The sequence below is a fragment of the Pteropus alecto genome, unplaced genomic scaffold (genome assembly GCF_000325575.1).
Source record: "Pteropus alecto unplaced genomic scaffold, ASM32557v1 scaffold131, whole genome shotgun sequence".
NCBI classification, from domain to species: domain Eukaryota; kingdom Metazoa; phylum Chordata; class Mammalia; order Chiroptera; family Pteropodidae; genus Pteropus; species Pteropus alecto.
In genome coordinates, this window is record NW_006434709.1 from 25,358,530 (window position 1) to 25,371,548 (window position 13,019).

General features: G+C 40.2%; 1 protein-coding gene across 1 annotated transcript in view; it reads right to left on the bottom strand.

Annotated features, from left to right (window-relative positions):
* Window positions 1-3,055: 3,055 nt before the first annotated feature.
* The window catches only part of GALM (galactose mutarotase), a 47,265-nt gene continuing 37,301 nt past the window's right edge, over window positions 3,056-13,019 (bottom strand). Inside the window, exons 5-7 of the mRNA XM_006909663.3 lie at window positions 6,942-7,083; window positions 4,975-5,149; window positions 3,056-4,369 (exon numbers count right to left, since the gene is read on the bottom strand). Of these exons, the coding sequence (XP_006909725.1) occupies window positions 4,292-4,369; window positions 4,975-5,149; window positions 6,942-7,083 (395 nt within the window). The 3' untranslated portion in view covers window positions 3,056-4,291. The remainder of the gene's footprint in view (window positions 4,370-4,974; window positions 5,150-6,941; window positions 7,084-13,019) is intronic.

Here is a 13,019-nt window from a genome sequence, read left to right on the forward strand (position 1 = left end):
TTCCGATATTCTTAATTGCTTTCCATGGATTCGAGTTACCATCTGAATTTCCTTTCAGCATGAAGAACTTCTTCTAGTATTTGTTGTAAGGCAGGTCTACTAGCAATTAATTCTTACATTCTTTATTTATCTTGGAATGTTTTTTATTCCACTTTCACTTTTGAAGGGTACTTTTGGGTAATATAGAATCCTTAGGTTTTAAACACGTTGACTATATCATCCCACGTGGATTTAAACACGTTGACTACATCATCCCACGTGGAGTTCCACGTGGATTCCACTGTTTGAGATGAGAAGTCAGATGTTAATTGTATTGGTGGTACCTGTAGTGATGTCATTTTTTTCTTGCTTTCAAATTTTCTCTCTGTTTTTGGCATTAAACAATTTATATTATGTATTTCAGTGTGGAGCTCTGTATTTATCCTTCTTGAAATTTGTTGAGCTTTTCGGATGTATCGATGAATGGTTTTCATCAAATCTGGGGGGTTTCTTTAACCAAATTATATTTTGAAATATTTTTCTATCCCTTTCTTCTCGTTTTTGGACTCCCATGACACATATGTTGATGTGCCTGATGTTGTCCCACAAGTCTCTGAGGTTTTCTTCCATTTCTTAAGTTTCTTTTTTGCTATTTTTCAGATTGAATAATTTCTATCGATCTATCTTCAGTTTCACTTATTTCTTCTGCCATCTTGAATCTGCTTCTGAGTCTCTCTAGTATAAACTTTTCATTTGTTATTGTACATTTCAGCCTCAGAATATTGCCTGGTTCTTTTTTTTTTTTTTTTTTAATAATCTCTATTCCAGTTTTTCATTATTTTTAAAAAACTTTCTTATGTTTATTTTTAAGCTCAGCTTTCTAGGGGGTTTTCCTATTGTTTGCATAGCTTAGTGATCAGCAATTAACTGGACAGAACTTGTGATGAAACATCTCAACCAGTTAGATTTATTCCCTTTGATGATTGATCTGTGTGTGGGCAGGGGGTGAATTTAGTATTTAAGCTGTTTCCAAGTCTGTCTTGGCTTTAACTTTTTGCTGGGCCTCTCTTAATTCCCTCTGCACATGCATGCAGTCTCAGAGTTGGCCAGGAGTGTGTAAATAGCTTGGATCCTCTCCGGTCATTCCTATGCATGTTTGTAGTCCCTGATTAGCCAAAAATATGCTTTGCTCCAACCATGATTGTAACTTCAGGCTAGTGGAGCCATTGGCCCTCTGTGCTCACCTAGCACCGAGATTATTACTTCTATTGATAAAGCTTTTGGGCAAGGGTATCACCAATCCAAACTGAGTAAAATCCTGTTCAACCACAGCAACTTGCTGGTCCTCATGTTCTGTTTCGCCTTGGCAGAACCTCCATAGTGACTGAGCTGGAGGCATAAGGGTAATGGGAGCAGCCCCAGGCTAAAACACCACAATTTCCCACTGTTCTTACCCAAAGTTCAGTATTTTTTTCAACATAAAGACATCTCAGGTTGTTGTATGTTTTTGGTCAGTTTCCAGAGCACCAAAATTGTTTTGTCAATTTTTTTCCTGCATTATAATTTTTTTTTTTTTTTAAGGAGAGGATTTGCTATCACTAAAGTGCTACCCAAAATATCTAAGACTTTAATTATGATTTGAGTAATTGAATTGAAGTTGGAACTTAGAGGGAGAAGATAAATGCCTCAATTGGAAAAGGATTGTGCTCCTATCAAAACTGTCCAAGTAGCCCATTGCAAACTGGTGATCCAATTATTACAGCTGATAATGGGAACTGGCTAGGGAACAGTGTATAGTCTGTGCTTCCCTCCTGTCTTCTGCTAGCAGTTCTGTATTTTTTTCATGTTCTAGTTTTTGCAAACTATCCATTTATTCACTGACACTAACTTCCTTTAGTCTTCTGAGGTTGGACTGTCACTGGTCACTTAAACAATCTCAACAATTCAACCTCTATAGCATGCCATCTTAGTTTAGTCTTTACAGCAATGTGTCTGCAATTGTTTAATAACACATCTTACCTCGTTAGGCAAAATGAGTAGAAATTGGAAAAATGAAAATCACACGGCTAATGATAAGAACTTAATGTCCTATGAATTTGAAACAAACAGGAATCCACAGATCATTGAACTGAAACAAGGATATGCTCACCTGTGAAGGATCAGAACTAAGAATAATACAGCACTAGTCTGGTTGTGGGTAGCGAAGGTGTATAGTAAAGAAGGCATGGACTCTTGTGGGCCTGGAGACTTATTCCTGAGGAGGGAGGGTTGCATTTTAGTGGATATTTGCATTTTCAACAAGAAATAATTCTACAGTTATATGACGTTTTCATATTGAATATCATGTTCGTTTTTATTACTTCACATGAACAAATGTGTCTAGTTGTTAGACTGTAAACTTTTGTTTCTTGCTGACACCTTCAGTGATTTCATTATAACATATTACAGTTAGGCTCAGATGTTGTCAGACTCAAAACTATGTGGGTCTTTTCTCTAGCACATCAAAGTTCTCTTTTATGTGTGTGTTTCATGAAAAAGGATAGACTGGTTGCTGCCACAAAAGATCAATTTCTCTAAAATTTTACTTTCATCAGATTTATGGCTTGACAATCAAACTTAGCCTCTTTATTATCTTCCATAAACACAATTAAAATATCAGTAACTTCTTTCAACTGCCCTAAAGGTGAATCTCCTTACTTGGGGTACTTTAGACTTGGCTTATTATAAAAACAATTCTTTTTTTTAGAACAGAGGAAAACAAAGTACTCTGCCTTGCAAGGGTGAAGACAGGCCAGGCGAAATTAGTTTGCCCATGTAGAAAATGCCAGAAGCAAAGTTAGTGTTCGGGGCCCCCAGCTCTGTCATGGTGCAGTTCTACATCATCTAATTGCTGCTGTTAGTTTTGTCTCTCCCAGAGAGACTGCATTATCCCTGAGGGAATATACTTCATCTTAGACATTACATCTCGAATCCCTTAAAAGACCCAGCAGAGAACTATGTACAAAACAAGTATTCAGGAAATCCATGCTGAAATGAATTAAAAAATGAAAAATGACTTAAAAAATCCATGCTGAAATGAATTTTAAAAATGGTTTATTTTTGTTGCTAAGAAAGAGGAAGTAAGGGAAGCACAATAGGTTGTCAGGTAGCTTTCCTCTAGGAATATGCTGGGGCTCATATTGGAGAGCATAGTAGAATCTAGAACATACCATAGACTTGGTCCAAGTGGACCAAAGGTCCATGCCTGACAGGTTTAAAGATGAGTGAAGAAACTAGGAGTCTTCTGAAGGAGCAAGAATATTTTTATTTCAGCTGATTGCTAGTATGTAATTTAAGGTACATTTCTTTAAAATTCTACAACATTAACCCATCATTGATGATTCAAGGGAAAGAGGGAGCCCCAGCCTCATCTACGTAACACAACATCTGCTCCTGGTGCAATATGTGATCCTCAGGTGGGCCCTCTCCTCACATTGATGCAGCTCCTGTCTCCAGTGGCATTCGTTCTTCCGTGCCTTGGCTAGGCTGGATTTTCTTAGTTAACTCCAAAGGCAAAGAGTCGAAATGACAGATTCTTTCTAAATATGGTGTCCTTGCACTTTTTTTTTGGTCCTTGTATTTTAAGTCATACCACTTCTCAGGCTCATAGACAGTTAAACTCAAATTCAGACTAATGCTTTTTATAAAAGTAAATCTGGGAAGAAAGGATGGCTCTAACAGGTAAGGGTCAGCCTCCCTTTGCCCATGAGTAACCCTAGGAACGCTCTGGCAGACGGAAGAAGAAGCAAAGAGGACTCGAAGTCACACGAACTGACCTCAAGTCCTGGATAAAATTTTTCCTAGCTGTGTGCCTTTAGGTGGGTCATTTACCCTCTTTAAGCCTCAACTCCCTCACTTCTCAATCATCTGCCTTGTCAAGGCAGTGAGGTCCATCTGCTGGCATGGTTTGAGGTAGAGGAAGAGGGAAAAGAAAAGGAATCTCCTTGGGGTACTTTAGACTTGGCTTATTATAAAAACAACTCAAAGAACAGAGGGGTGAAAAGTAGAAAAGAAAGAGGCAGTGTGGAGAGATGGAGCCAACATAACACAAGGGGCCTAGAAAACATTTTTGGGCTGGGGTTAGACGATGACATCAGTGGTTAGGTCCTCTTAATTACACAGAGAATAGAGCTGGTCATTAGACCTAGAGCCAGTCATTGGAAAAGGAAATCAATATTCAGACTGATTATCTTCATCTCATTTCTAAACAGGAGACAGGCTGCTGAAGAGGCTCTCTGCCTGGCCCTGGAGCAGGTCATGTCTTCACCCTTCCTTAAGCCACAGAAAACTTGAACCAAGTGGTGTGATCATACTCCTCACCAGGCCTCAGCAGCACAGGAGGGAAGTGGGGCTGTGAAAGGGAAAACAACACAGGTTACACTTTGCCAGCCCAAGTTGCACCTTTCACCAGGATGGCTTCTGGACTGGTCTCTAGACTAGCTCTGTGAACCAGATGCCAGTGTATGAACTGTTTATTAAAGGTTTGCAATGAGATAAAGAAGTTGAGCCAGAATGAAAATCAAAGGCATTACTAAGCACACTTTGTCGTAGCAAGACTTTCTTGCTGAAGGAAGCAGTGTGTTGATTTACATTTTGGTGCAAACTGTTAGCACTTTTTAGGCTGGTGCTTTGCACAGCATTACTCTAGACAATAGCTAGAAAAGGAAGTTATGAGAAAGCACATAGGAAGCGAAGATGTGAAGGATCATCTTCAAATGAGTAGGTATCGATAAAGAGAAACGTTAAATTGAATAAAGGCTTCGAAGGTACAAAATAAGAGATTTAAAAAAACATGTAAATGCCATGTTAGTAACTTGGCTGTGTTCATCATTACTTGGAGAAGAGAACACACATGGACTTTCGAATCATACAGACCTGACTTGAGTGTTGTGACTTCTGTCATATAGTGTAACCTCGAACACACCACCACTCTGACAGGCCAGCCTGTGGCTTTACCTGATTGACTGCATCAGGCCAGTTCTGGGTCTCGAGGCAGAAACCGGAGTGCTTGGGATAGACGGCTCCACTCTTGCCCTTCAGTGAGCCGTCCAGGGAGTTGCCTGTGTAAAACTGGACGCCGGGCTGGGTGGTGTACACTTCCAGTACCCGCCCACTTCCAGCGTGATGGACCCTGGAGATGAAGCCAAACCACATATAGGTCCAGGGAGGAAAAGCAGGCAGGGACAGGTAGAAGCTGGGAAGCAGCTGTGCTATAGGACCCAGCCAGAGCCGAGACGAGATATATGGAGGAGACAAGGTAGGAAGAGCATCATGGGAAATTCTTGTAACCTCATAGGTGAAGCATGAGCAGGTGGTTTTGAGGATCCTTAATAGCAACTTCTCACTTGATCTTGACTTCTCTGGGGAAGAACAAAATAGACTCACCCTAGTAGGTAGGTAGGTAGGGGTGTGTGTGTGTGTGTGTCCACTTGATCTTGACTTCTCTGGGGAAGGACAAAATAGACTCACCCTACTAGGTAGGTAGGTAGGTGTGTGTGTGTGTTGAGAACACCCTAGCTAGGTGTGTGTGGGTGCATGTGTGCTGGGAATAGCCAGGTTGGAGAGAGGCAGTTTTAGGGTCCTAGAGGGGCTGAGACTCTTTCTCATAAAGGGTCAGAGCTCTCTGCTTGGCCTGGTGAAACAACCAGCTCCATCTTTTGAAACTGAAGAGATGCTTTTCTAAATTAAATGCCTCTTTACCCGTGAGAACGCCCTAGCTAGGTGTGTGTGGGTGCGTGTGTGCTGGGAATAGCCAGGTTGGAGAGAGGCAGTTTTAGGGTCTTAGAGGGGCTGAGATTCTTTCTCATAAAGGGTCAGAGCTCTCTGCTTGGCCTGGTGAAACAACCAGCTCCATCTTTTGAAACTGAAGAGATGCTTTTCTAAATTAAATGCCTCTTTACCCGCTCCCCTGCCCTGGGACTAGAGCAGGGTATGCTATTTAGTCAGCTCTCCACTTATAGAAACCCCAGATCTGCTAGATTCACTATTTCCTTTTTTTCCCCAAACCAGGCCTCTACAGAGGTGAGTACTTACCTGGTCTTGTATCTGGTGTCAAAGGGATAAAGATAAAGAAAGGCCCGGATCTCACAGTCTCGCCGAGAAGTGAAACATCCCCACAATATGTAGTCAACCAAGAAGTTCAGGGAAAGATGTTTGGGAGGAGGAGGGCCAGGATTTGAATAGCAGAAAGAAGGCAGGAGGTCTCCTCAGGTGGGAGCAATGGGGAGAGAAATGTGAATAGTAGGCAGAGAGGAGAAAAGTGGGCTCGAGCTGGAAGAACACAGCTGGAGTCTTGGTGCTGGGCCTTTGAGGGGAAAGACTTCTGAAGTGCTCTATTAGAGCTCGAATCTTTTTCTCTGTGTCATTTAAAATCCATTCATTCTACACACTTTTATTGATTATTTGCTAGTGCCAAGCATAGTATTAGGTGTTAGGGTAGAGGTGGGGTAGAAGGAGGGAGTGTGCACACGAATGCCTATCAGACGAGGGTGGAGTGGGAGTGCTTTGAGAGAAATGCAGCCGCCAACCTTCCATGGAAGTAGTAAGCAGGGCGAAAATCACAAATCAAGAAAGTACCAAGGGCTCTGGAAATTCATAGAAGGTAGTGACTTTAGTTAGGAGGAATTAAGGTTTTTAACAAAAAATGGGCTTCAAAGAGCAGGCCTCAAAGAGCAGGCAGAGATGAGTAGGAACGAAGAGAGATGGGATGCCAGGCAGGGGAACGGGGATAACGGCGTGGCGGGGGCAGGGGAGGTAAATTCTACAGAGCTCACCGGTGGAACATAAGCTTTGAAAAGACATGCGATGTGGTATTTGGTCCCTGTAGCATAGTAAATGGTACTGATGTGGCCAGAGGAAAAGCTCCTCACAGAGGGGTGGGTGTCTCTTCTTCCTTACAGAGGCAGGAAGTGAAAAGTCCCTACCGTGCACAAAAATGCTTTTCCTTAGATCTCATCAGACAGAAATTGTGGTCAAAGCCATTGATGTGGAACTCCTGCAGGTGTTTTCCAAGCTCCACTGGCTTCCTCAGGTCGAATGCAGTTCCTTGCACTGGTGCAACTTCTCCTGGTATGAAAAGGCAGGTAAAAGGCCGATAAATGCCCAAATTAAGTATGGTGTTCTGAAGACCTACTAGTTCTACTCTCTCAGGCTTCGTTTCGATTTGTAAAGGAGATGGGAGCCCAGATCCTGAGGAGAATTAATTATTGGATTTCCTTAATCGTGAGATGCTATTGATTGCAAGATGCAGTAGCTGTAACATTCAAAAGCATTCAAGTGTGAAAAAAGAAATGTGGAATTTCCATTAAGCTGGATAAAACGTGATGGCTGTCGCAACCACTGAGTCAATCACCTTGTTGACATTTCTCACTTTAGTGCTGAAATAGTCCAAGGCTCATAACCAAGCATTAGCAACTGGCAGTAGCTAACCAGACTCTATAAATGTCCCTAAGGTTAGTGATTCTCAAACCATTTTTGGCCATTTTTAGCCAGGAGAATACTGGCAGCCACCCTTTCCCAATCACTTTCCTGCTCAGCCTGTTGATACACTCTACACTGTAGTGGAGGCTCTTAATAAGAATGCTGGGACAAATTAGTTAATTGGGACAGTGCAGGGCAAAATGGGATGTATGGCCACTCAACTATTTGCCAATTTTAGATTGAATCCTTTGAATGAAAGCTTTGTGTCTCCAGGAGTGAGTCTTGGAGGTATTACAGTCAGTCAGCACTATGTGTGTATGAGCCAGATTCCTCAAGCTCTAAGAGCAATATATTTGTTCTTATCAAAATGGGACATCTTGAAGCCTCTTCACAATGATGTGGATGAAAGGTCAGTCTTGAAGGAGGCCACTGCAATGTGAGGACCCTCAACTCTTACAGGGCAAAGCATAGAAGAAAAATGGACAGGAGGCCTGTCTTGGTGGTCATCACACAACCAGTGCCCACTCAAGAACATTCCTTCATAGAGCTACAGAACTCAAGGGCATTGGGGCCAGAAGGGTTCTCAGAGCTCATTCAGTCCAAACTGCTCATGTAACAGATGAGGAAACCGAGACCCACATAATTCGATATTATCTAACAATAACCTGTGATATTGACATGCTATATTTCATCAATTTAAGATACTCACTTTCATATTTTAAAATCTCTGAAGTCATGTAATGGTTTAACTGACAGGTTTTCCTTCATGGTACGTAAATAATGGTGAACCTTACAAGTGAGCATCTTAGAGGTGATAAAACATGTCAAAATAGTTTGCTACATACTACCCTCTACTAAAACCACTAAACAAGTAATCAGGACTTTGAGGGCAAAAAAGAGAAATCAGGATTATTTTGTGGGTCATTTCAACTAGAGATGGAAGGCAGAGTGATCATTTCTCAACAGAAAGTCCCTCTAAATGTGCTTGCCAAAAGGCTGTAGTATGGGTTTTACATTGTTCTGAAAATTGTGCCATTTTGCTTTATCGCCTCTCATTCTCTTCCTAACTTTCAGGTCTGTTCTTCCCTAGATGCTAGGCCGAGTCATTTCACACAGGGTACACAAATATTTTGAATTTAGCTCCATTAAGAAAGCTCAGGTAATGTGAGGAAGCCCAGAGACAAAACTGGTTACTTTACGGCACCATTCACTCTTCCCCGTTGGCACATTCTTGGAATACATCAGAGCCAAAGCAATGGACTAGGAGCCATTCCCTTTGCCACACTTTGCCCAATCAATGTTAATTAACATTGCTGTATGCCACGCACGCTGATGGGCAAGGACACTACCCATGAGACACAGAACCTGCTTGCAGTCTGGAGGAGGGAATGGACACATGAGCAACTCATAATCACAGAATGTGCTCCAGGAGTGGCAGAGCTGTAAGAAAGAAGACAGGCAGTGTGACTGTGTGGGCTTAGGGACTTAGATTTCATGGATGAAAGTGGTTGAGCTGCAGCTTGGGGTGAGATCATATGAGGTTGAGTGGGTGAGGAAGGTTGAAGATGTGGAAGAAACAGCTTGAATACAGGTGATAGGAGTGTGTGTGTGTGTGTGTGTGTGTGTGTGTGTGTGTGTGTGTAATAGGGCAGAACGCCTCAGATGAGAAAAGAAAGATTAAGTTAGATTATGAAATCACTTCTTTGAGCCTGGGTGTTTTCATCAGTACAATGAAGAAAAGTTGGACTAAATCACTGACTTTCAACCCCACCCACTTCCTGCAGAATTCCTTATTTCAGAAGAAATCATTGGAGGAAGTTTAACACACACACACATACACTATAAATACATCTATAAAAGCCAGAGTGAAACCAGTACAGTCTCTGAGCAGCTCAGCTAGAAAACCCTAGGTATAGATCACAGCAGAGGTACACTCTGCCAGCCCACTCCCAAAAAACGTGGCCCACCTAGGTGTGAGGAGCCCCCCTCCCCTCAACCCCAGATCTTCGGGTCTTGCACCAATTACAAAGAACCCCAGGTTCCTCTGAGCAGGCCGAAGCCCTCTGGCCTTCTTGAGAAGGAAAGAGGAGAGGGGCTCTGTTCTAGAGCCTTGCATGATGATACAGTTTTCTCTTTAGAAGTTTTCTTGTCCCAGAACTATGTCATATATTTTAAAAGTAAGTACAGACATTGGGTGGTTAACATACTCTTTTAGGTTGAGAATTACTTTTTCTTTTCATGTGGTCAGATGGAGGAGATGTTTTAGGAACTTGATCGCTAAAATTGCTTTAAAATTGCTATTTTTAAGGAAGAGAGAGCATGCAAAGTGGGGCTGAAATCTTAGGAGGCTAAGAAAGATCAGGAACATGTACTTTGCTACTGGAAGGATTAAGTCTGTACAAGGAGGAATGACTTTTAACCACTTAAAGTTCTGGTTCTGCTTTTGTGGGTTCCTAAATACTGAGAGAAAACACAAATCTCCTATCTTTGAGCAAATGAAGGTTTCCTTTTCTTAACTCAGAGCTGCAATTCAGAAATATAGTCTTTCTGGTGCATGAGAACTGGGGTCTTTGAGTTCAGAGGGCTGCCAGGGTGCCTGGGATCCAAAGCACCCATGGGAGACATGGAGCTGGCTGATACCACCCTTGAGTCCAGTGTCCAAAAAGGGAATTTGAGAAGCACACAAAAGAATCCTCTTTTACCAGAGCCAGCTTTAGGGAAAATTAAGTAACATTCCTTTTGAAAATATCCTTTAAGAGCTTGTTTCCTTTGCCTTGTTTCTACTTTTACAGAAAAGAATTTTTGAATAGGTAATATTTGCACATTTAATTAATTTAAAAGGTAACAAATGTAAAAGGTACAAAATACTATATAATAAAAAGAATTTCTCTATTCTTTGTTCCCTGCACATTCAGTTGCCTGTTATCTGTTTTTTATGCACACTTCCAGAGATCCTACAAGGCTACCCAAGCGTGTGCACGCGCGCGCGCGCGCGCGCACACACACACACACACACACACACACACACACACAGAGACTAGCCTGTTTCCACCTCAATCTTTTCACTCAGTTTATCTGGGAGGTTGTTGCTATATTTATTACTAGGTATTCATTAGATAACTTGGTATGTACTCATATTTTTCTCTATTTTTTCTAAGATAATTTATTTAAAATTATTTTTTGGGGGGGTCGCAGTTACAAATTTATGTTTTCCTAGAAAGTAATCCACTTCATCTATATGACTCTCATATTTATTTGTAAAGACTTGAGAAAAGAAATAATTTATGATCCTTTCAATTTCATCTGTCTGCGTTGTTTGCTTATGCTCATTTCTAATTTTGTGTGTTAAATAGGTTAATGCTTTATTTACTTTATTGACTTTTTTTCCTCTAATGAAGCAGCTCTTGAATTTATTAGTATTACATTTTCCTCCTCTTTTCTAAATAATAATTTCTGCTTTTATTAATTTTTCTTTTGTTTTCTTGGGTTAATTTTATTCTTTTTCAAATAACTTGCATTACAAGCCTAATTCATTTATTTTCACATTTTTTAAATTAATAGAAGTATTTAGTGCTATAACTTTCTTCTGAGCAATGCTTTATATTACATGTAGAAGTTTCTATTACATAGAATTATAACATGTATATTATATTTCTATTTATTATATATGCCAAAATATTATGCAACATTTCCACAATATATAATATAATTATATTATTTAGTATTTTCTAGATATTCCTAGTTTGGGAGTTTCATTTCTATTTTGATCCAAGAACTATTAGGAGAGTGTCAAGCATTTCTAAGTAATTTCTAGGTCAATGTATTACTTACATTTTGTGTAACTGCCTGAGGTTTTCATTATGGGCTTAGATATGGTCATTTTTTGTGAACCTTCATTGTGCATTGCATGTTTTATCATTACAAGTTGTCTTCTCTTGTGTAATTTAATGCTTTTTGTCCAGAAATCAGCCTTTACTGATGTTACGACTGAGACCCCCAGCTACTTTGGCTTTCATTTGTTTGGTTTGCTTTTGAGTTTTCATATTTTCAACCTTTCTGAGTCACTTGGTTTGTACACAACATTCTCTTGCGTTTTGCTTTATGATCTCATATGAGAGACTTTGTTTAATAGGGGAGCTCTAAGGCATTAATATGACATATATTTCTAAGTGTTAGTTCTGTTATTTTATGGTATGTTTTCTGTGTTTATGAATTCTGATTGTGGCTTTTTAAAAATATTTTCGTATATGGCCTGTGTTTGTGAGTGTTTCCGATAATGTAGAAAGCTTTATTTTTGTTTTAGTGGTTACATCTACGTGTAAGTAACTTGAGTATAATATTCTGAATCTTCTGTTTCTTAGAATGTGAGCTTCTCCTTCCTCTTTGCTACCTGAGTTGGGTTTCTGAAGCTTTCAACTTTAAATATTCTAACAAGGGCACTTTTATTTCCCAGTAGATGGTGCTAGAGACACAATACAAAGAGCTTGATATAAAAAACATCAGCCTCGTCTGAGTTGAGTCAGTCCTCTAAACTCTGATCCATTCTAGGAGAATTAATAGTTGAACTTTTTGGATCTCTAAGGCCAAAAGCCAAATCCTGGATGGTAGGGACCCACCTGGGTGCTATTGTCCTGTGAAGTCTGGGTGACCAACCACTTCCCACAATGACTTTTAAAAAGGCAACATTCTTTATGAAAAAGAAGCAGCTGTTCTCATGGGCTCAAGATTTTAATCTTACCAACCCATGTGCCGAGTGGTAACTGATGTTATGCTTTCTTTCCTAACCTTATATAGTGTTCACAATATTTAGTTCTTTTTAAAGCCATACTTGACTCAAAATCTAACCTTTATGACAGTCCCAATGTGATTGCCCAGGTCAGTCAAGATTACTTATTTCTATTGACTTTAAGGAAGAAAGGAAGTCATGGAATTTTCATGAAGGGGGGACTCAGGTCATATTTCTAATCTTTTTGCTCGATATTGAGCAATCTACAAATCAATGTTTACTTTAGATTTTCTCTCTGTAAAATGAAGCTATTATTTGCTGTCTTATACGTTACATGGACATATTTGATAAATGATATGCTTGAACATCTTCAGGAGGATGGCATAAATATAAGGGTCAAATTTCAGGACGACATATAACAGAGCAGAAGCTAGAGAGGATACGACTTCTAGAATGGCAGAGAAGCCCTAACTTAAAAAATGAGAAACTTGGGATAATTCTAAAATGAGATTTTTGCTAAATGAGAAGAAAACAAGAGAAAAAAATTCCTCTTTTCCAGCCTCATGCCCTGACACACTCCCTTCATGTGCCTCATGGTCAGGCATGTGGAAATTTTGGAGTTTGTCCCCATGTCCCCTACCCTGCCACACTCTGGCAAAGTCCACTGGATTATTTAAGAATCTTTTCTAAATGAGCCACTTCCTCTGAAGGACTGTAACCTCTACAGTGAGAACGAATCCTCTTTTCTTCTTTGTCACTCTTTGAACATACTTCTCCCCCAAAATTCATCGCACTATGGCATAATTATGGGATTATATCAAACTATTTGTCTATGAGGACTGTGAGCTCTTAGAGA